Source organism: Balaenoptera ricei, chromosome 5 (genome assembly GCF_028023285.1).
Source record: "Balaenoptera ricei isolate mBalRic1 chromosome 5, mBalRic1.hap2, whole genome shotgun sequence".
NCBI classification, from domain to species: Eukaryota; Metazoa; Chordata; class Mammalia; order Artiodactyla; family Balaenopteridae; genus Balaenoptera; species Balaenoptera ricei.
In genome coordinates, this window is record NC_082643.1 from 90,861,227 (window position 1) to 90,885,819 (window position 24,593).

General features: G+C 41.7%; 1 protein-coding gene across 5 annotated transcripts in view; it reads right to left on the reverse strand.

The window, feature by feature from the left end:
* The window catches only part of SLC34A2 (solute carrier family 34 member 2), a 61,311-nt gene that overhangs the window by 24,693 nt on the left and 12,025 nt on the right, over nt 1-24,593 (reverse strand). For 2 of the 5 annotated variants that reach the window (XM_059923241.1, XM_059923237.1), the window contains exon 1: nt 585-698. The exons of the other annotated variants lie outside the window; for them this stretch is intronic. In XM_059923241.1, coding sequence (XP_059779224.1) covers nt 585-695 — 111 coding nt within the window. In that variant the 5' untranslated portion in view covers nt 696-698. Of the gene's footprint in view, nt 1-584; nt 699-24,593 lie in introns of those variants that run through there. 5 annotated transcript variants of the gene reach the window in all.

The window sequence follows — 24,593 nt, forward strand, 5'->3', positions numbered from 1 at the left end:
GCCCTGATGGGACCAGCAAACCAGGACTGTATCTTGCAAGTCACTTTAGATAAATAACCCTGCAAACTAGAACAGTAGCACGTGGAAGTCACACTGGGGGAGGCACGGCATCACCAGACAGCCACCCAAACCTGGAATTTTCAGCGAAGGAAAGACAGCAGAAAAGACAGACCATTCTGTTCCCCTTCTTGTAAAGAGGGAGAAACTGCAGCCCAGGGGCACACAGGGACCTCCCTCAGATCACACTGCTAGTTAATGTGCACTTCCAATCTTCTTCGTACGGGGTAGGAATCCCCAAACATCTATTATTTTAGAATCCCCAAGTATGCCACTACTAAGAGTGTAGTCATAGGCGTTGAAATAATAACAGCAGCAACAGTAAGTAGAAACAGTAAGAAGAAAAAGAAAAATCTGAACATTTGGGGGAGATTATGTTTTTCTCTTCCAAGCCCAAAGCCAGCCAAGTTCCTTGAGGTCAGGATAGAGGGAGATCTAAAAGAATTAAGTAAATTAAAAGTGAATTAAGGTTCTTTCAAGAGCCAGAAGGGAGGAGGAAGCGCCCTGACCCCAGCGGCGGTACTCACCGGCACTCTCTGCGCAGGTAATGGACCGGAGCAGGCACCCAGGTAGAGCTCGGCGCGCTGATATATATCGGGAAGGTGTTGCGCAAAAAGGCCGGCGGCAGCTGCAGTCATCACGCCCCTCGCACATTCCAGGACCGCCTGCGGCCGCCGCCGGGGCACTACTTACCCGCCGGCTTAATGAGCCCATCGTGACCTCGCCCACTGCGCCGAGGAAAGAGGCGGCCGGGCTGCGGGGAGAAACTTCAGACGGCCCCCCGCTCCCGAAAGGCGGCGAATGTCCCCGCGCCCAGAGCCCCCGGCTGCTGCACGCTCGCGCCGCCCCGTCGCAGGCCGCCCGAGATCCCAGACAAGGCGGGCTAGGGGGGCTCCCTGTCCCCAGCTTCCTCCTCCCCAAGAACCTGAACCTTCTAGTTTAGCTCCTCTAAGGCTGAAGAGGTCAGAGACATTGAGACATAGATAGAAGCCAACTGGAAACTCAGGGACAAATCTTTCCAAAACAAAGCCAGGATTGTTCGCCTTATCAGGCTCCGGGATGCTTTCTGCCCTAGTAGCTTGGAGTCAGTAGTCAGACACTTGGCCAGCTGGAGCCCTGGGTTTGCGACAGGTCGGTGCTGGCTTAGCCAGGCTGAGAAAGGCGAGGAGGGCTGATCTCACTGCCAGAACGTCCTGCCTGCCTGTCCCGGCTTTGGCAAACCGTGGCCCTTATTTCACCTTCCGCTCTGCCCTGTATTCCCTGTGTGACCACACATGTTTCTCCATCCTGGCTTTGAGAAGACCTGTCCCAGGGAGAGCCCATCATGACACATCAAAGCAGCAGCTCATTTATGTGCGGAGCAAACACTTCCTCCAGGGCCCACACAATGCCTTCCTTGGGGTAAGAGTGGCTCCCTTTCCAGCTGAGGTTAGAGGGGTTAGCGAGCATGACATAGGATTACTCAGGATTTGCTGAGCCGGGATCAAACTTGGGTTTTATTCCAATACCCAGGCACTTTCCCGCTGCCAACCGGTCCTGGTTTTACATCTGAGGAAAGGGAAGCTTAGCAAGTTTACGAGTTGCCCAGTAGCCCACAACTAATAGTGGAAGTGCCCCATTGGAACTAGGTTGGTTTCATTCGAAAACCAAGAGTTCTCTCCACCATAAGGGGGAAGAAGTCAGGAGTGCTGCTTCCAGGAATCCACAGAGCGAGGCTCTCCCTGGGGCTGAGAAGTCAGTGGTTACACACACTAACTCTGGGGTCAAACTGCCTGAGACCAGTTTCCTGTTCTGCCCCTTGCTTTTTCCCTGCCTTCATTTGCTTGTCTATAAAATGGAAATAATGAACGCTCTCTGTGAAAGTGAGCTAAAATATTTATAGCATATAGAACAGTACGTGGCATATGAAGAGTCCTCAGTACATGTTAACTGTTAAAAGTTTCGCTGGGAGCCTCTCGTGTTGGGAGATGAGTGGGAAGCTTTGATTAGACTCATCTGGAACCTTGGGACTCTGAGGTCATTCTCCACAGACTCAAATGCTGGTCACATCAGTCCAAGGGCTGAGACATATTGCTTGGAGAGTGGGCACTAGAAATCAAATCAGGTCAGCCTGTTCTTATTAGAGGGATAATGATTTTGCCAGTGGGCGCTGGTCTTAAAAGCCGGCCCTGGGAGACAGTGGGCAAGCAGCACCTTCCCAGGGAGTGACTTCTAAAGCAGAGTCCACCAGTGATAGGCATTCACTGGCAGGTGCTTCCTGGGCTCAGCTCCGCCTCCAGCCCTAGGCAGCCTGCAGATTCATCTCGGGGGGGGTTCCCTTAATTCCCTTCCCAATTAGGGCAGGCCTTAATTGGACACTCATCCCGCTGAGCCTCCCCCAGTAACTGTGGGCTTTATATGGGGTATGGATCTAACTGTGTTCACATTGCCTTCATATCACTCCCAACAAGGAGCTGACAGACGGGAATTTCAAAAACTTGGAGAAGGTCTCAGGTCTCCCTTTTATGTTCCAGTTGAAAAGGCAAAATGCTGTTTCAATCAGGAAGCTTTTTTTTTTTTTTTTTTTAATGGGAAGGGATTTCATTTATAGATCAGGGATGATATCTGTTTGAGTCTAGTTTGAGATTGTAGGGTTTTTGTATTACTTTGTACAGTGAAGAGAAAGGGTGGATGGTGTGTGTGCATATAACTCTAGAATCTGTCCCTTTAGCGGAACATATTTTCCTATCTTCATTCCAAATTTGATACTATCACCATTTAGCATTCTAAAGTACAACCTATGTTTACCCGTAAACTTCTAAACTACTTTCCTTCAGCATACATTGTTTGCCTGCTGTTGTCCTATAAAGTAGAATTGACTGAATTAGATGATATTATTAAGGTGGATCTGAGGCCCACCATTAAACCACATAGTGTCTTGCCCAAAGCTACAACACTCTGAGCTAATATATGTCCACATCCCTTACTGAGTCTCTGGGGCCAGATGTATTTCAGAATTTAGGAATTTACATTTTTCGAAAGATGCAGATACTCTAATGGGACCTGGGCAGCATCCTATAATCAAACTTGTTGATATTTCTACTGTAAAAATGTATAAATATTGGTAGTAAGTGGAATAAATTTGATTTTATACATCAGGCTAGGGCATTAAATGAGTTTTTAAATTGCAGATTAGAGATCATGACTGCTTTTTTTTTTTCTTTTGGCCACAGCCAAGTATTTTACATTTATTTATAATATTTTACATATGTAGGGTAATTTACATTATCTATACATGTGTTCCATTTATTTATACTTTTATTATAAACATTTTAATTTTTTTAAAATTTTTTATTTTTTTGGTTGCACCGCACGGTTTGTAGGATCTCAGTTCCCCGACCAGGGTTCAAACCCATGCCCCCTGCAGGGGAAACGTGGAGTCCTAACCAGTGGACCAAGAGGGAATTCCCCATAAGCATTTTTAAACATGCAGAAAAGTGGAAATATTTTTACACTGAACACCTATATACATACTACCTAGATTTAGTAATAAATATTTTACTATACTACTTGCTTTCATTACATATCTATCCATCTATCAGTTCTTCTATTAGTCCACTATTTTTTGCTTAATTTTTCATCAGTTCACTTCAGCTATAAATTCTTCAGCATGCATATTATTAACAAGAGTTCAATATTTCTTTCTGGTTTATTTTCTAGGTAAAATTTATGTAAATGGATGTGAATTGTACATTTTGACAAGTACGTATGCTTGTGAAACTCAAACTCCTATCAAGATATAGAGTATTTCTACCATCCTGAGAAATCCCCTCATACCTCTTCCCAATAAATCTAAACTTTCCCTCCCCAAAAGGCATGATGCTTACAACTGTTTTCCACCAGAGATTAGTTTTTTCTGTTCTCAAACTCCAAAAAAAGGGAATTGTAGAATATGTGCTATCTTGTGAAAGACTTGATTCATTCAGCCTAATGTGGTGTGTATTAGTAGCTTTTTTACTTTTTAAATTGAGGTATAATTGACATATAACATTATATTAGTTTCAGGTGTACAACACAATGATTCACTATTTGCATATAAAGTGAAATGATCACTACAATAAGTCTGGCTAACATCCATCCCCATACAAAGTTACAAGATTTTTTTCTTATGATGAGGACTTTTAAGGTCCTTTATTGAGTGCTTACTGTGTGCAATTACTGTTGTAAACATTTTACATATACAAAGTCATTAATCCTTATAATATTATGAGCTAGATATAAAGGCCAGGAAACGGGGCCCCAGAGAAGTCAAACAACTTACCCTAATGTTATAGGACTAGTAGGTGGCAGAATTAAGATCTTAACCCAGTTAACAAATTTCAACCACAGAATCAGCAAAGTTTTTTGCTACTTTCTTACCTCATTTTCCTTATACAGATACTTGGTTGCCCAGAGGACTTGTGTGATGAAAGGGATGAAATAAGACAGAGAACTCAGAAACACATATGGATACTTGCTTTACAACAATATCACTGCAGAGCAGTAGGGTAAAGAAAATCTGCAATAAATGGATATCCAAGTGGGAGCAAATGTAATATTCTCCACCTATACACCCACACTCTGCCTCCGCCACACAAGAATTTATCTAGAGGTAAAAGGCAAAACAATAGGACTTCTAGAAGACAAAATAGGCAAATAGTCATGAACTCAAGGTAGGAAAAGACTTCTTCAATAGAATACAGGATGCATTAACCATAAAGAAAAAGATATTTTGAGAGAGTGAAAAGGCCAACCAGAGTCAAGGGAAAGATTTGGAACACATATAATTGACTAAAAGCTTATTCCAAAATATGTAAAGAATGCCTGTATCTCAAGAAAAAAGAATTCAATTGAAAAATGATCAGGAATTCCCTGGCGGTCCAGTGGTTAGGACTCCATGCGTCCACTGCAGGGGGCGCAGGTTCGATCCCTGGTCAGGGAACTCAGATCCTGCAAGCCGCGCAGCGCGGCCAAAAAAAAAAAAGAAAAATGGTCAAGACTAGAACAGGGACTTCACAAATGAAGATCGTTAATAAACACATTAAAGGTTTATTTATCATAATTGAGGGGAATGCAAATTGAACCACGGTGAGATTTAAACCCAGTGTATATACGTCCACTCCCAGGCCTCTGCCCAAGAGAAAGGTGCACCTATGTTCACCAAAAGGCATACACAAAATAGCCCACAAAATGGCTTGGATGTCCATTTCCATTCATAGAATGGAATATTAACTGTGAAACACTCCTACAATGAAATACTATTATGAAATTGCCATTCTTTGTAGTCAAAAGTTGTCAAATAATATTCATCAATGAAAATGAACCATTTATTTATTGTTCCATGGAACTAAATGGATAAGTCTCATCTCACAAACATAATGTTAAGTTAAAGAACTAAAGGTTCGGGACTTCCCTGGTGGCGCAGTGGTTAAGAATCCTCCTGCCAATGCAGGGGACACGGGTTCGATCCCTGGTCTGGGGAAGATCCCTACATGCCGCACAGCAACTAAGCCCGTGCGCCACAACAAGAGAAGCCACCGCAATGAGAAGCCTGCGCACCGCAACGAAGAGTAGCCCCCGCGCGCAGAAACGAAGACCCAAAGCAGCCATAAATAAATAAATAAATTTATTAAAAAAAAAGAACTAAAGGTTCATACTGTTTGATTCTACTTATAGAAAAGTCCCAAACCAGTCAAAACTAAATCTTAGTGTTCAATAATGCATGCGTAAGTGGTAAAACTCTGAAGAAAAGAAGCAAAAACTGGGAATTCCCTGGCGGTCCAGTGGTTAGGACTTGGTCCTTCCACTGCAGGGGGCATGGGTTTGATCCCTGGTCAGGGAACTAAGATCCCACAAGCTGCGCAGCACTGCCAAAAAAAGAAGTCAGGTAAAGGTCACTTTGGTGGGAAGGAGGGAGTAAGAATGAAGGGATATTAGGGGAGTTCTGAGGTGTTGACAGTCTCCTTCTTGGTTGTAGCTGTTTGTTCTGTGATAAATCCTTGAGTTATACTAATCTTGTGTATTTTTTTCTATGAATATGTCACAATTAAAAATTTCATTGGTATTAGGGAGGAAAGCAGGGAAGAGGGTACGTTCTGAGTTATGTCACTGAGTTGAATCCTTTTAAAGCCAGTAAGTTTGAGCCACTTACTGGCTATGTCACATAAATGTTTAATCATCAGCAGAGCTAGTACTTTTATGTGGCTTGCTCTGTCCAGGATGCTTAACCAATTGTTGGTTCGTCAATTGGCCCCATACACAGGGGCAGGGAGAGACCAAAGAGGCAGCCACTTCAGATTGATAGGTGGCAGGTTTAATAAGCTAGGGAACTCACACATGAGGCTTGTCTTGGGCAGCTGCAGGACAAGTAGATTTCTGCAGCCACCCGCCAGAATCTTACAAGTTTATATGGAAGCCTTAAATGGACTCAGTCCCATATACCACCCAGATGGTCTCAACAACACTTTACTCTCCCAGGCTGTGTCCTTGAAACTGTTCCCACCGTGGGAACAGTTGGCAGAATGTACATTCCAAGGACAGGGGAAGGGGTGAGGAGCCCCCAGTTGCCTGGGTCCAGCTCGTGGGTCAAATGGCGGTCACGTCCTCTCTATTACCTCCTCTAACACCAATTATGTGATAAACTTTTAAAACAGAACACACAGACTTTCCTGCTGGGAACAAACTGAATATAACAACCTCCTCATGGCTTATTGACTTATGATCATTTTACGAAATCCAATGACAATCCCATAACTCCTTAAGCGCTTCAGAGTTGTTTTTATATCCTAAATAGGTCCAGACTGCTACTGCGCTTTAAAATTTTTCCTGTGTGCATATGTGTATCTGTGTGTATATATCTGTATGTATATGTGTGTGTATATATATACACACACGCATATATATACATTTTAAAAAATTTTTTATAAATTTATTTATTTACTTCTCTTTTCATTTTTGGCTGCGTTGGGTCTTCGTTGCTGTGCACGGGCTTTCTCTAGTTACGGCGGCTCCTCTTATTGAGGAGCACAGGCTCTAGGCACGCGGGCGTCCTTAGTTGTGGCACATGGGCTCAGTAGTTGTGGCTTGCAGGTTCTAGAGCATAGGCTCAGTAGATGCGGCGCACGGGCTTAGTTGCTCCGCAGCATGTGGGATCTTCCCGGACCATGTCCCCTGCATTGGCAGGCGGATTCTTAACCACTGTGCCACCAGGCAAGTCCCTATATATATGTTTTTGGTAATTTTTCTGCTTCTTCCTTTGCAGCGTGGTGTTGGCAATTAGGCCATTCACAGGCACTTTCTGAGTTATCACTATAACTACATGTACCAGTAACCTCCCTACTTTATCATCATCATCATCCAACATTATTATATTGCTATTTCTAACCTGTTGTGGATTAAGAAATGAGCTCACCTCATCTATCTGTTCCACTAACAGTCATTGAAACCGTGTGTCAAGCAAGAGTGGGTAAGCCTGAAAGTTCTATTCATATTCATCTTTTGCTACCTAGATTTAATAACATTTACTTAGGATAATCAGAAAACTTTCCCTTACGTATTGATACTTACTGGGCCGGGTTCTAAATAGTTGAGGCCAAAAAATAAATAAATAAATAAATAAATAGTTGAGGCCATTGGCACTAAACTCCCATTTTATTTTATTTTATTTATTTATTTTTTAACATCTTTATTGGAGTATAATTGCTTTACAATGGTGTGTTAGTTTCTGCTTTATAAAAAAGTGAATCAGTTATACATATACATATGTTCCCATATCTCTTCCCTCTTGCATCTCCCTCCCCCCCACCCTCCCTATCCCACCCCTGTAGGTGGTCACAAAGCACCGAGCTAACCTCCCTGTGCTATGCGGCTGCTTCCCACTAGCTATCTATTTTACATTTGGTAGTGTATATATGTCCATGCCACTCTCTCACTTTGTCCCAGCTTACCCTTCCCCCCACCCCATGTCCTCAAGTCCATTCTCTACATCTGCGTCTTTATTCCTGTCCTGCCCCTAGGTTCATCAGAACCATTTTTTTTTTAAAGATTCCATATATATGTGTTAGCATACGGTATTTGTTTTTCTCTTTCTGACTTACTTCACTCTGTATGACAGACTCTAAGTCCATACGCCTCACTACAAATAACTCAGTTTCATTCCTTTTTATGGCTGAGTAATATTCCATTGTATATATGTGCCACATCTTCCTTATCCATTCATCTGTTGATGGACACTTAGGTTGCTTCCATGTCCTGGCTATTGTAAATAGAGCTGAAATGAACATTTTGGTACATGACTCTTTTTGAATTATGGTTTTCTCACGGTGTATGCCCAGTAGTGGGATTGCTGGGTCATATGGTAGTTCTATTTTTAGTTTTTTAAGGAACCTCCATACTGTTCTCCATAGTGGCTGTATCAATGTACATTCCCACCAACAGTGCAAGAGTGTTCCCTTTTCTCCACACCCTCTCCAGCATTTATTGTTTCTAGATTTTTTGATGATGGCCATTCTGACTGATGTGAGGTGATACCTCATTGTAGTTTTGATTTGCATTTCTCTAATGATTGGTGATGTTGAGCATTCTTTCATGTGTTTGTTGGCAATCTGTATATATTCTTTGGAGAAATGTCTATTTAGGTCTTCTGTCCATTTTTGGATTGGGTTGTTTGTTTTTTTGATATTGAGCTGCATGAGCCGCTTATAAATTTTGGAGATTAATCCTTTGTCAGTTGCTTCATTTGCAAATATTTTCTTCCATTCTGAGGGTTGTCTTTTCATCTTGTTTATGGTTTCCTTTGCTGTGCAAAAGCTTTTCAGTTTCATTAGGTCCCATTTGTTTATTTTTGTTTTTATTTCCATTTCTCTAGGAGGTGGGTCAAAAAGGATCTTTTTTCGTTTTATGTCATAGAGTGCTCTGCCTATGTTTTCCTCTAAGAGTTTGATAGTGTCTGGCCTTACATTTAGGTCTTTAATCCATTTTGAGTTTATTTTTGTGTATGGTGTTAGGGAGTGTTCTAATTTCATTCTTTTACATGTAGCTATCCAGTTTTCCCAGCACCACTTATTGAAGAGGCTGTCTTTTCTCCATTGTATATTCTTGCCTCCTTTATCAAAGATAAGGTGACCATAGGTGCGTGGGTTTATCTCTGGGCTTTCTATCCTGTTCCATTGATATATAATTCTGTTTTTGTGCCAGTACCATACTGTCTTGATTACTGTAGCTTTGTAGTATAGTATGAAGTCAGGGAACCTGATTCCTCCAGCTCTGTTTTTCTTTCTCAAGATTGCTTTGACCATTTGGGGTCTTCTGTGTTTCCATACAAATTGTGAAATTTTTTGTTCTAATTCTGCGAAAAATGCCAGTGGTAGTTTGATAGGGATTGCATTGAATCTGTAGATTGTTTTGGGTACTATAGTCATTTTCACAATGTTGATTCTTCCAATCCAAGAACATGGTATATCTCTCCATCTATTTGTATCATCTTTCATTTATTTCATCAGTGTCTTATAATTTTCTGCATACAGGTCTTTTGTCTCCTTAGGTAGGTTTATTCCTAGATATTTTATTCTTTTTGTTGCAATGGTAAATGGGGGTGTTTTCTTAATTTCACTTTCAGATTTTTCATCATTAGTGTATAGGAATGCAAGAGATTTCTGTGCATTAATTTTGTATCCTGCTACTTTACCAAATTCATTGATTAGCTCTAGTAGTTTTCTGGTAGCATCTTTAGGATTCTCTATGTATAGTATCATGTTATCGGCAAACAGTGACAGCTTTACTTCTTCTTTCCAATTTGGATTACTTTTATTTCTTTTTCTTCTCTGATTGCTGTGGCTAAAAGTTCCAAAACTATGTTGAATAATAGTGGTGAGAGTGGATAACTTTGTCTTGTTCCTGATCTTAGTGGAAATGGTTTCAGTTTTTCACCATTGAGAACGATGTTGGCTGTGGGTTTTTCATATATGGCCTTTATTATGTTGAGGTAAGTTCCCTCTATGCCTACTTTCTGGAGGGTTTTTATCATAAATGGGTGTTGAATTTTGTAGAAAGCTTTCTCTGCATCTATGGAGATGATCATACGGTTTTTCTCCTTCAATTTGTTAATATGGTGTATCACATTGATTGATTTGTGTATATTGAAGAATCCTTGCATTCCTGGGATAAACCCCACTTGATCATGGTGTATGATCCTTCTAATGTGTTGTTGGATTCTGTTTGCTAGTATTTTGTTGAGGATTTTTGCATCTATGTTCATCAGTGATATTGGCCTGTAGTTTTCTTTCTTTGTGACATCTTTGTCTGGTTTTGGTATCAGGGTGATGGTGGCCTCGTAGAATGAGTTTGGGAGTGTTCCTCCCTCTGCAATATTTTGGAAGAGTTTGAGAAGGATAGGTGTTAGCTCTTCTCTAAATGTTTGATAGAATTCGCCTGTGAAGCCATCTGGTCCTGGGCTTTTGTTTGTTGGAAGATTTTTAGTCACAGTTTCAATTTCAGTGCTTGTGATTGGTCTGTTCATATTTTCTATTTCTTCCTGGTTCAGTCTCAGAAGGTTGTGCATTTCTAAGAATTTGTCCCTTTCTTCCAGGTTGTCCATTTTATTGGCATATAGTTGCTTGTAGTAATCTCTCATGATCCTTTGTATTTCTGCAGTGTCAGTTGTTACTTCTCCATTTTCATTTCTAGTTCTATTGATTTGAGTCTTCTCCCTTTTTTTCTTGATGAGTCTGGCTAATGGTTTATCAATTTTGTTTATCTTCTCAAAGAACCAGCTTTTAGTTTTATTGATCTTTGCTATCGTTTCCTTCATTTCTTTTTCATTTATTTCTGATCTGATCTTTATGATTTCTTTCCTTCTGCTAACTTTGGGGACTAAACTCCCATTTTAAAAGGACGTACTATATCAGGAATAAGTCTAACAAGTTGGTGCCAATCTGGACAAGTATATATGTGTGTGTATATTTTTATATATGTATACACACACACACACACACACACACACACACACAGACACACACACTCTTAGCCTCACAGCCTGGGTGGTGGCCAGGAGACTATTGTGGAGAAAGAGGTGGCTTTCCTGCCATTCTGGCCTTCTTTCTGCTTCCATCACTCATTCCTACCCCAGGAATTGCCATCCCCTCTGCTGGGAACATTCTCCCAGTTTTTTGCAAGGACACACCACCTTATCATTCAGGTCTCAGAGACCTTTTCTCTTTCTATGAGCATTTCCTTGGTCCACAACCATTGTCACTCTATTTTTATTTCCTTCACAGATTATTGTATGGCTTCTTTTTTCAACAGTAGACCTCCAAAGAGATGGCTTCTTCCTGGGCTGAGGGATTGGAATTGGGGTCCAAATTGCTCCCTAAATATTTCACTTTTGACTTAAACATTTTTTAACCAAGAGGATTTAAAGTTTAGAATAGGGAATTCCTTGGTCCAGTAGTTAGGACTCAGTGCTTTCAATGCCAGTGCCCGGGTTCAATCCCTGGTCGGGGAACTAAGATCCCGCAAGCCACGTGGCACGGCCAAAAAAAAGAGTTTAGAATATATATCTTTGATCACATTTGAACTTTAGCCTGAACGCCATCCAGAAGGCTTGCATCTCCCCTCTATTCTCCGTTGATTCTGGGTCCAAGAGGCCTGGTCGGAGATGCCAAAGGAAGAGATGTGAGTGATTCCCAAGCACCCCACCCACACAGAAAGATCTCCTAACAGGTCTTTAGGGCATCTCATATTCCCACCATGTGTAACTACACCCTTCAGAAAATGAAAGGTATAGAACCCAATGTGGGTGGAGCTATGGAAAAAAAAAAGGGGGGCATATGTATTATCTCAGGAGACAATGCTGACAGTGTGACAGTAGTGCTAAAAAATGGTCTTCGGGACTTCCCTGATGTCACAGTGGTTAAGAATCTGCCTGCCAACGCAGGGGACATGGGTTCGAGCCCTGCTCCGGGAAGATCCCACATGCTGCGGAGCAACTAAGCCCGTGTGCCACAACTACTGAGCCTGTGCTCTAGAGCCCGCGAACCACAACTACTGAGCCCATGTGCCACAACTACTAAAGCCCACACACCGTAACAAAGAGTAGCCCCCGCTTGCCACAACTAGAGAAAGCCTGTGCACAGCAACGAAGACCCAACACAGCCAAAAATAAATAAATAAATAAATAAAATTTTAAAAATGGTCTTCTAGGTATCCCTTGGTGGCCCAGTGGTTAGGACTCCATGCTTCCACTGCAGGGAGCATGGGTTCAATCCCTGGACCCGCAAGCTGTGTGGCACAGCCAAAAATTAATTAATTAATTAATTTTTAAAAAATGGTCTCCTACTCTGCTTTAGCTCCTAGGCCTCATGACCTTTCCCCAAAGCATTATGTATTTAGATGTTCCTAAAGGCAATATTTATGGTGACAAATAATTGGAAACCATTTAAATGAATGTATAATGACTTCAAACTTCACAACCTTTTTCACATCGACATCTATTATAATGCTGTAATATAGTCTAGACACTGTATTTTCATACATAACAAAATCTTTATATCCAGCCAACTGTGAGCCATTGGGGTACTACTGAAAAAGCAGAGAATAGCTACAGAGAGAAGAAGATTGGAAGACATATACCAGCTTTAGCAGAGATAATCTGAGGATTTAATAATTTTTTCTTATGGATATATATATCCATATATACTAATTTTGAAATTAGAAATAAAAGTTTAATTTTTAACCATCATCCATCCATTTATTCTGTCACTCATTGACCTGTTAAATGGGGGCAACATTTAGACCTGCCTTACCTAACTCATAGATGATGAAAATTTAGTAAGATAACATAAGGAAAGGGCTTTGTAACTGTAAAGAGTTACACAAATGTATGATAGTTGGACTGTTTCAACATCATATACACATACACAAATATTGTTATGTTCAATAGGTAGAAAACAGGGGAGTCCCTCTACATCCCCAGTAACCTCTACCAAACATGTACTTGTGCATTGACAAGGATTGGAAGTGCATTTGGAACATTTTTATCAGTTACATGCCCTTGGCTTTACCTGAAAAGCTGCTGAAATGCATAATAAATTATAATAACACAAACTCTAGCCCTTTGGGCTCCTATTCTCATGCATATAACAACCCAACCCGAGGTTATGTTAAGGGGAAGCCTGGCCTGTGCCGAAATGATGCTGTCCTATCTCTTCCTTCTGAAATGCATCCTGCTTTCACCCACCCTGTTACCCACCTCACACTTTACCAGCTAACAGAGAAAGGCTTTCAGACTTTTTTGCCCATAAGTAGTGTCCTCTCCCACTGTTTCCTTCTTGAAAGATTTATTTCCTAGAAATCCAGCAGCCTCCCCAAATATCCCTGCTTTCCAGCAAACCCCTCCCACCCCAATGTCCCTGCCTTTGGAGGGGGAAGACACACCAGGGGTAAGACATCTTATCTTTAAACAGTGCTGTTGTTTTTAGAGGTCATCATCAGTCCCGCTTAGCTGTTAAGGACACAGATAAAGTGCCTGAGCACAGAGTGGGACAGGAGTCACTCCCAGGGGCAGGCCCCAGGCAGGGATAAGACAGGTGTGTTCTGTGATAGTCTGGACAGGGAACGCCCAGGCTGGGGCTCGGCTCCAGATGCTGCATGAGAGACAGGCACTGGTACTGACAGATCTTTGGACTTTCCTGGAGAAGCCAATTTTTCATGTGAAATTTACCACTAAAAATAAAAAAGATAATAATAATAAAATTGGGCAGGCCAAACAAAGCAGGTCTATGGACTGCCAATTCAATTTTCATCTTGATGCCAGAATATGTTCTCAGGTGTTCAGACCTTGGCCCAGTGCCCTTTCCACCAGTCACGTATATAGCTTGTCTTCTGGGCCCCCAGGTGCTTCTTCCTGCTGGTTTCCTAATCCACTCAGTGGGGCTGTTGTTCTTGAAAGTGGCAGAAAGAGGCTCCCGAGAGGAGACAATGACACTCTTGCCCGGGAGACAGCTGTGCCATGAGAGATGGGCACCCAGGAACCAGACCCTCATTTCTCTTCCTTGGCTCAGTGCCCTGCCCTCTGAGTCACCAGGCCTGGGAAAACCAAGGCACTCAGACTGATAGGAGAACCAACCCCTGGCCTTGCCCTGTTCATCCCTAATTCCTCAGCATTAGGAAGCTGCCAGTGACTGAAACAGAAAAGAAGGGGATGGCAAATATGCCTGTTTGACTCGCAGCTGTCCAAACTGGGCCTGGAGAGACGGAAGCTGCATTCTGAGCCTGTCTGCTCGGGCACCAACCCCAGAGGGCAGTACACAAGCAGCTTGGCGCTGTCCTGGCCGCAGTGGTTGCAAGAAAATGGTCTAAAGTGGATTGTACCATAAAAGCCTGAAAAAGTGGCTCCAAAAATAACACCTGAACAAAACCACTTAGAACTTTTGTATCCATTAGGAGCTTCTTCAGAGCCTGTGACAGTGTTGATAATTTTAGAATTGTTCAACCAGGCCCACTGACAGGGTATCTATCCCCTCCGATGCAGCCAGAATTCAGGAAATGTCAAAGAATGTACTACATAGTTGTGAGAAAGCACTAGACTTCAAAGAATCAGGTTTAAATGGGGAATGGTTAAAGGAACAGAAGACAGACTGACATAACTATAGGCTGTTCTCAACTTTGCTTAAATATGTGTATAAATATGCAGAGAAAAATTCTGGAAAGCGATGCACAAAAATGTTCAGAGTGGCTATCTCTGATAGTGGGAATGAGCGAGTTTAATTTCTATCTATTTGTATGCTGCTCCAAAAAGGATTTAAGGAAACCTACAAATAGACAAAGGAAAATTGATTCAGAAATAAGGAAGAAAGAAGGGGCAAAGAGAAATGTGGGGAAGTAAGATTGAGGCAGGAAAAAAGGCAGGTGCTATGGATTAAGTGGAACAATATGAAATTGCCATTTTTGTAAATCAAAAATCTTCCTCAATCTCATGGGGTTCAACTTAACACAAAATGCAGATCTATACTCGCTGGAGCTAAGGCAACTTTGGCGCTTAGTTTTCTAATCACCAACTAGAAGGGGAAAAGAACACTAGTTAAAAACCTATGGCGGGACTTCCCTGGTGGGGCAGTGGGTAAGAATCCGCCTGCCAATGCAGGAGACACGGGTTTGAGCCCTGGTCTGGGAAGATCCCACATGCCACAGAGCAACTAAGCCCATGCACCACAACTACTGAGTCTGTGCTCTAGAGCCCATGAGCCACAAGTACTGAGCCCGCGTGCCACAAGTACTGAGCCTGCATGCCACAACTACTGAAGCCCGTGTGCCTAGAGTCCATGCTCCGCAACAAGAGAAGCCACCACAATGAGAAGCCTGCGCACCGCAACGAAGAGTAGCCCCTGATCACCACAACTAGAGAAAGCCCGCACGCAGCAATGAGGACCCAACGCAGCCAAAAATTAATTAATTAATTAATTAATGTAAAAAAAACCTATGGCATTCATCAGGTAAAAGCAAACTAGATGTGCAAGACTTTCCTTCTATAGTTTCCAAGACCGTATTTTCCTTTTGTAACCAGAGATTTTTAAAGTAAATGCTGTTTAAAGAAATTGGTGCTGGACCTGAGGCCTCCATCCCTGAGTTCTCAGATTTGGGGCAATGTCACTCTACCTCTCAACAAGAAGATAATGTCTACTCAACCCACTCCAAAGGTGGTTTTGAGTATTCAAATAAAATGATGTTCAATCAGATTCAAATAAGATGTGAAATTAATCAAGAAGCCTTGCAGAATTGGTAATGGCACCACTTATTAAGTGCTTGCAATAGTCAGATACTGTGCTGGTGCCTAGTAACAAATAAGCCCTAGAGAGTTATAGTCACAGATGTAACAGACTCACACCTTATGAAACTGGTGAATGTGAAGTGCCTTGCATGTCTGACACACAGGATATCAACCATAGTAATGATTGTTAGTATTAATACTTCCAAGAGATTTGGATGCTTTGCTTGAGTAATAACTAACAGGTCCTAATAATAAAGTTTGCAGAACTTTGCATATTTTATAAGTTGTTTAGTAAATTAATGAATATCAAGTATTATCATAGTGCCTAATACATAGTAGGGACTCAGGGAAAAGCTATTATTCCATTTATTTCTTGTTAAAGGTCTGTTACAGCTAGAAGCAAAGTCCAGATCTCAAACCCTAGCCTCTCTTGCTCTCAAACCCGTCTTACCACATTATACACACATTCTGAACACATAGTAGGTACAATATATAATTATCAATTTAATGAGTCAGGCCTCAGTAACTTGAGCTTTCTTTTTTTTCTTTTTACCTTGAATCCGTTTTTTAAGTTGTAAATGATCCCTTAAAATTCCCTGCTACCCTCTTTTGTTTCACTGCTATTTAATTTATCATAACCAATTTCTCCTCCCACCTCTCCTAGGGGGACAAATTATTCTGCATTTTATTTTCCTCTGGAATTTGAGGTCTCCTCTGACACTTCTCTCTGGCCAACAGAGAGACTGGGACCCTCCCACAGCAGCCAGTCAAGAAGCCTTTATGGAGCACCTACTATGTGTCAGGCTCTATATGAAGGCCTAGTCCCTGCGCTCATAGAGCTTACAGCAGTGGACTGTCATGAAGACTAATTTAACTGATGCATGTACAGTGCCAAATATAAAGCTTGGCACACAGTAGGACTCCATTGTGGTTCTTATCTTTAGTTCTGGGTGGGGAGCCTCTTTGTTCCAAGCCCCAAATCTAGTCCTCATGCATTATCTCATTTCATACTCACAGTGACTCAATTATTAATTGTTCATGAACTAGAGGAGAAAAATCCAGTTTGTCTAACTCCAAAGCTTATGCTTCTGTCCAGGGCCTGGCACAGGGGGAAGCATGAAGCACTTAAAGTACAAAACTCAAGGAGGGACTCACGCTCATGTTCAAGTGCAGACATTTCCATTCTCTCCAGGATCCCAAAAGTTTACTGATACCTGCATTGCCTCCCACCTGGTAAGATTCTAGCTTGGAGGTTTTCTGTGAAATTAACGTGTTCTTTCTCTACCCCTAGACTTACTTTCCTTCTTCCTTCCTTCCTTTCTTTCTTTCTCTTTCCCTTCTTCCCCTTCTTCTTCTCCTTCTCCTCCTTCTTCTCCTCCTCCTCCTTCTTCTCCTTCTCCTTCTTCCTTTTCTCTTCTTTTCTTTTTTTTTCTTTGCCCCAACCCAGCTCAGAGTTGGCCTCTGTCCTGCTCCAAAACCATAGCAAGGAGGCCTATCTGTACCTGGTTTTCTGGCAGCACAAATCTCTGAGCCAGTGGTTTCTAAAGAGAAAGGCTGCTCCATGCACTGGGTTAACTTGAATTTAAATCACAGGGCAGCAGTCTAACAGCAGGACCAGACACATCTCCAACAGCCAAGGATGTTTCATACTTTCCAAGGTATTAAAGCAAGAGTCAGGCCAGCTGGCAGGAGAGACCAGAGAACTCACAATAGCTCCTCGTCATTTAAACAGTAGTTCCTAAAGTGTGGTTCCCAGACTAGCAGCATCCGAAGCACTGGGACCTTTTCAGCAATGCAGCTTCTCAGCCCCGCCCCAGATTTTCTGATGGGAAAGTCTGGAGATGTGGCTCAACAGTCATACAGGTGATTCTGGTATGCACGTAACTTGGAGAATTGCTAGCTTGTAAGATAGAACCCAAAGTCTGCTGTAGCAGAACCTCCATGGCTCTGCCTACACCTCCAGCCTCATCTCTTTTCTCCCCTTGTCACCTCCTCTGGAAAGCTCTCCCAGGGATGGGCAAACACTGTGCCTTACTAGTCTTTGTGTCCCTGGTGCCTAGAATAGGATCTGGTTCTCAGTGAATACTTGTTGAATAGTAATAAAACCAAAGCAGACATGAGAAAGTGGGGCTCAGGGTATAGTTTCCATAGAAGTGCAACAACTCCCGAACCAAAACTCTGGCCAATAGCCAGTGCCACGGCCAGGTGTGTCTTCAGTGAAAAAGCTCGGATGTAACAGAAGGTCTCAGAATAATGAACTGACCCACTTATTTCCTCCTAAAAGCAGCAGCCACTACCCAGCTTCAGCTCATTGTTGCTATTGGGAGTGAGGACCAGTGTTGCTACGTCTCTCACGTCTCAGAAACCAGAAACTAAGACCTTTAGCTAAAATTTCAGAATTTTTGAGGTTGGCTCAAATTTTAAAAAAAGCAAAAACCTACAAAAACTCAACTGGAGGAGCCAAACAAAATACACCTCAGGCCAAATGCAGCATACTAGCTGCAGGCTGGCTCACTACCTCTGCCTGGCGTCACTGTTTAGTTCTTTCTAGAACTTAAGTTCTTAATGACAGTAGAATATACACTGCACGAAGGCAGATATTTTTCTCTTACTCATTGCTGTGCCCCCCAAACCTGGAGGGGTGCTTGGCTCAGAGTAGAGCTAAATTGACATTTGTGGAATGAATGAATGACAGAGAGGACAGCCCTATGCCATCAATATCATGGCCTGTCTCTGTGCCAGTTCCCCTTTTATCAGAACCTGGCTCATCTCAGGAAGGAAGGCCCCCAAGAGCCCACCTGATCGCAGACATCACACTCCTGCCCCGACTCTCCAAAACACCAGTGCCTTCCCACTGCTGATGACGATTAGTGGTTGCCCCTCTGGCTCTCTCCCATCACAGAATGCAGAAGGTGAGGAGGGGCTCCTTGCCCCTGTGATGTGTCCATGTTTGCACTGGGCAATCCCAGAGGATTTTATCCTGGGAACAGCTGCTAGTTACCAGGAATAATAAAGCCTCTTTGTCCTTATAGGAACTCAGTAAAATTGAGATATTTTCCCTCCCTTGCTAGAGGCTTTATAACCCCTGAGAAAGGGCAAGGAGGTTTGCCATTTTTAACTGCTACTGTTGGCTGTTATTTCATCCTTTCTGATCTGCTGGAGGTGGGACCCTTGAATGTAACTCAGAAAAAAGCTGTAGGCAGCCACAGTGGAGCAAACAAAATCTAGTCTCATCTTGTTTCAGGAAGTGAGCCTCTTCTAATTTGGGGTCACTGCACAAGTCACAGTCCCTGCCCTTAATGGTAATCCGGCCAAATTTCAATTCTTTCCAGAAACTTCCAAAGTAACCCCTTCTGATCCATGCACTGTGGTACCTACTGAGTCCTCTCACAGGGAACCTGTCAAAGCACTTTCCTCTCTCCCAGGAATTTAAGGCACCATCCTGTGTATAACTCCATGGAAACCTTTGTTCAGATAAAATTGCAGTGCTGCCATCATCTCAACAATTTACAGCTAACACAGAAGCACAGAATGTTTAAGTTGGAACAAACCTTAGAAATCAACCATTCCAGTGATTTTTTTTTTTTCTGTGCAAACAGATAAAAGAGATAAAAGCAGAACTGCATGATCTGATCCCCCAGCCTCCCATGCTCTTTCCTCCTCCCGATTTCCCTTCCAGCCCTAATAACCTGGGGGGTAGAGGGGGACAGGGGTGCATTTGGGAGGGAGCTCTGTGAAACCCCTGTGATTTCCAAGTTGCAGTTTGAAAACCTGAATCAGTCCTCACATTCAGAAAAAAAGAAGAAAAGAAACACACACATTTATTGAAGATTTCTATTACAAAAGGAACCTACGGTTGCGTGAAAATTGTGAAATTTCAAAAAAAGGAGGGAAGTTACTATCAATGAATAGTCACTATGACAGTTTGGGTACATTTCCTTCCAGTTTTTTTATTTTCCTACACACAGAGGGTTTTTTGTCTGTTTGTTTGTTTTTGTTTTTTGCCTTGGGCTGTGTGCCACCAGATTGAGGGCACCTTTTCCCAATTCATACAAAAAAGTGAGGCAGGACTAGGACCTGTGTTGGAGGTCCACAAACCTCCGGCATGCCAGGCTCATTCCACAGATCTGGCTTCATTCTGTTTGTAACCACAATCACCCTTTTTGGTGACCTCACTATTTACCACGGATGAGTGTTAAGTGGCAGATTCAGGGCCCTAAGGAGAGATTTTAATAAGAAAGCAGATACCAAGCCCCAAGTGAGACCAGAGCTAAAGCCACCACATGGACATTCAAGCATTCAGCCACAGGTCGGGGAGGAAGGTGGGCAGCGTTCCAGTGGCAGGCTGCAGACCACCGGAGGGCTTTCTCATTTTCTGTTGAGCAAGTGAGCAGGGATCCCTAATTCCCTACCTCACCCTCAGCTGATGATACTGTTTTTAATCTTGATGAGAAAATGGAAGCCCTCAGAGCAGACCTTCCCGTGCCTCCACCAGATTAACTCATCTCCCTGAATCTGTACCCATATACTCTGCACTCCCTCTTTGTCCATGGCTGAGCTCTCCTGGCTCCTATCCCAGACAACCCTTTACTAGATCCTCTCCCCGTCACCTGCTCCAGGACAACTTTCCTGAAAGTGTGCCAACCCCCACCTGCCTCATTTAGTTCTTTCCTCAGTGGGGATTTTTCCCATTGGCACACACGTGGGAATCTTTCTCATTGGCATACAACTTGCTGGGTTTTCTGCCATCTTTCGAAACCATCCTCCTCCTTGACCTCGCATCCCCCTCTTAGCTACCGTCCCATTTCTCTTGCTCTTCTTTTAGCAAAACTCCTTGAGTCATCCACATTCTGTCTTTACTTCTTTCTTCCATCCCATTCTCTCTTGAACCCATTCTAACGAGGCTTTGGCCCCCAGTATGCCACTAAAAGAGCTTTATCAAGATCACCATCACTGGGCTTCCCTGGTGGCACAGTGGTTAAGAATCCGCCTGCCAATGCAGGGGACACGGGTTCAATCCCTGGTCCGGGAAGATCCCACATGCCACGGAGCAACTAAGCCCCGTGCGTCACAACTACTGAGCCTGTGCTCTAGAGCCCGCAAGCCACAACTACTGAGTCCACGTGCAGCAACTACTGAAGCCCGCGCACCTAGAGCCCGTGCTCCGCAACAAGAGAAGCCACCGCAATGAGAAAGCCACGCACCACAACGAAGAGGAGCCCCCACTCACCACAACTAGAAAAAGCCCGCGTGCAGCAACGAAGACCCAACGCAGCCAAAAATAAATAAATAAATAAATAAATAAATTAAAAAAAAAAAAGATCACCATCACCTTCCATGTTGCTAATCCCATGTTTAGTGCTTGGTCATCTTAACCTTGTGATAGCATTTTTGAGACACATGATCCCTGTCTCTGACTCGAATGTTTGATTGCTTAGCTTCTTTCTTAATGTTCCTCCTACATCATGACCAGTCATTCCTTCTCATGAGTTGCTTGTTGGAGTCCTTTCCTGACCTTTACATGTCAAAGTGTCCCAGGGATCAGTCCTCAGTTCTCTTCCACTCAGCCCTTAGATCAATGACCTTCAAACTTTTGACCATGACTCACAGTAAGAAATACATTTTATATCCTGACCCAGTTTGTGCATGTACACAAACACAACTGAAATAAAATATTTCACAAAACAATGACCAACCTTACTATGTACATCAAACTGTGAAATTTTTTATTATCTATTTTCTTTTTTTAAAAATGCTGGTCAGGACCACCGTTAGGTCATGGGTCATGCCCTTGTCATTAAATGCCTTTAAATGCCATCTCTATGCTGACAACTCCCAGATACATTATCTCCCCCCTGGACCTACCTGAGCTTCAGACATAAATTTCCAACTGCCTCTCAACAGTCCCCATTATAGGCATATCTCGCAAGGCTTTCAAACTTGACCTGACCTAAACTCCACTCCTGACTCCCCCAGACTTCCTCATCTCAGTAATGGGTCACTCAATTGCTCAGATCAAAAACTTTAGAGAATAAAATTTAAAACGATGTAATACCTATCTTTCCCAAATTATTTTTAAAAACTGAAGAGGAAGGAATGTTTCCAAACTCATTCTATGAGGCCAGCATTACCCTGATACCAAAATTAGACAGGCACCACAAAAAAGAAAAAGAAAAAGAAAGAAAATTGCATGCCAATATCCCTGATAAAAATAGATGCAAAAATCCTCAACAAAATATTAGCAAACAGAATTCAACAACACATTAAAAGGCTTATACACCATGATCACATGGGATTTATTCCAGGGGTGTAAGGATGATTCAATATTCACAAATCAACATGATACATCACATTAACAAAACAAAGGATAAAAATCATATTATCATCTCAACATACACAGAAAAAGCATTTGACAAAGTTCAACATCCACTGATGATGAAAACTTTCAATAAAGTCAGTATAGAGGGAACACACCTCAACATAATAAAGGCCATTTATGACAAACCCACAGGTAACATCATACTCAATGGTGAAAAGTTGGAAGCTTTTCTTCTGAGATCAGGAACAATACAAGGATGCCCAGCTCACCACTTTTATGCAACATAGTATTGGAAGTCCTAGCTACAGCAATCAAACAAGAAAAATAAATAAAAGACATTCAAATTGGAAGGGAAGAAGCAAAACTATCACTATTAGCAGATGATATGATACTATATATAGAAAACCCTAAAGACTCCACCAAAAAACTATTAGACCTAATAAGTGAATTCAGTAAAGTTGCAGGATACAAAATTAATATACACACCTTGCTGTACATCTGAAACTAACACAACATTGTTAATCAACTATACTCCAAAATAAAATTAAATTAAATTAAAATTAATATACAGAAATATGTTGCATTTCTATACACAGACAATAAACTATCAGAAAGAGAAATTAAGAAAACAATTAAGAAATAATAAACTATCAGAAAGAGAAATTAAGAAAACAATAGCATTTACAATTGCATCAAAAAGAATAAAATACCTAGGAATAAATTTAACCAAGGAGTAAAAGACCTGTACTCTTAAAACTGTAAGACATTGATGAAAGAAATTGAAGACAACACAAATAAATGAAAAGATAGTCCATACTCATGTTAAAATGTTTATACTACCCAAAATAATCTACAGATTCAAAGTAATCTCTATAAAAATACCCATGGCATTTTCCAGAGAACTAGATCAAATAATTCTAAAATTTGTATGTAACCACAAAAGACCCCAAATAGCAAAAGCAATCTTGAAAAAGAATAACAAAGCTGGAACCATTACACCCCCTGATTCCAAACTATACTACAAAGTTACAGTAATCAAAACATCATAGTACTGGCGTAAAAATAGACACATAGATCAATGGAACAGAATAGAGAGCCCAGAAGTAAACCTACACTTATATGGTCAATTAATCTATGACAAAGGAGCCAAGAATATACAATGGGGAAAAAAACAGTCTCTTCAATAAATGATGCTGGGAAAACTAGACAGTCACATGTAAAGAATGAAATTAGACCACCTTCTTACACCATACACAAAAAGAAACTCAAAATGGATTAAAGACTTAAATGTTAAGACCTGAAACCATAAGAACTTTAGAAGACAACATAGGCAGTAAGCTCTTTGACACTGGTCTTAGCTGTATCTTTTTGGATCTGTCTCCTCAGGCAAGGGCAACAAAAGCAAAAATAAACAAATTGGACTACATCAAACTAAAAAGCTTTTTGCACAGCAAGGAAACCATCAATAAAATGAAAAGGCAATCCACTGAATGGGAGAAGATATTGGCAAATGACATGTCCAATAAGGGGGATAATATCCAAAATATATAAAGAACTCATACAGCACAATATATTAAAAAAAACACAAAAAACCTCCAAGTAATCACTTCTCACCATCTCTGTTACCATGCTAGCCTGCCCATCTTCTTCTCTCACTGGATTATTTCTAGTGTCTTAATGGGCTTTCTGGGTCTGCTCCAATCCCTCTACAGTCTATTCTCCAATATAGCAGCCAAAGAAATATTTGACATGAACTAGATCATGTCCTTTCCTACTCGAGCCTTCCCGTGTCTCCCCATCCCACTTACAACACAATCTAAAGTCTTCCCAGAAAGAAAGAAAACTACAGGCCAATATCACTGATGAACATAGATGCAAAAATCCTCAACAAAATACTAGCAAACAGAATCCAACAGCACATTAAAAGGATCATACATTATGATCAAGCGGGGTTTATCCCAGGAATGCAAGGATTCTTCAATATATGCAAATCAATCAACATGATACACCATATTAACAGATTGAAGGAGAAAAACCATATGATCATCTCAATAGATGCAGAGAAAGCTTTTGACAAAATTCAACACCCATTTATGATAAAAACCCTCCAGAAAGTAGGCATAGAGGGAACTTTCCTCAACATAATAAAGGCCATATATGACAAACCCATAGCCAACATCGTCCTCAATGGTGAAAAACTGGAATCATTTCCACTAAGATCAGGAACAAGACAAGGTTGCCCACTCTCACCACTATTATTCAACATAGTTTTGGAAGTTTTAGTCACAGCAATCAGAGAAGAAAAAGAAATAAAAGGAATCCAAATTGGAAAGAAGAGGTAAAGCTGTACTGTTTGCAGATGACATGATACTATACATAGAGAATCCTAAAGATGCTACCAGAAAACTACTAGAGCTAATCAATGAATTTGGTAAA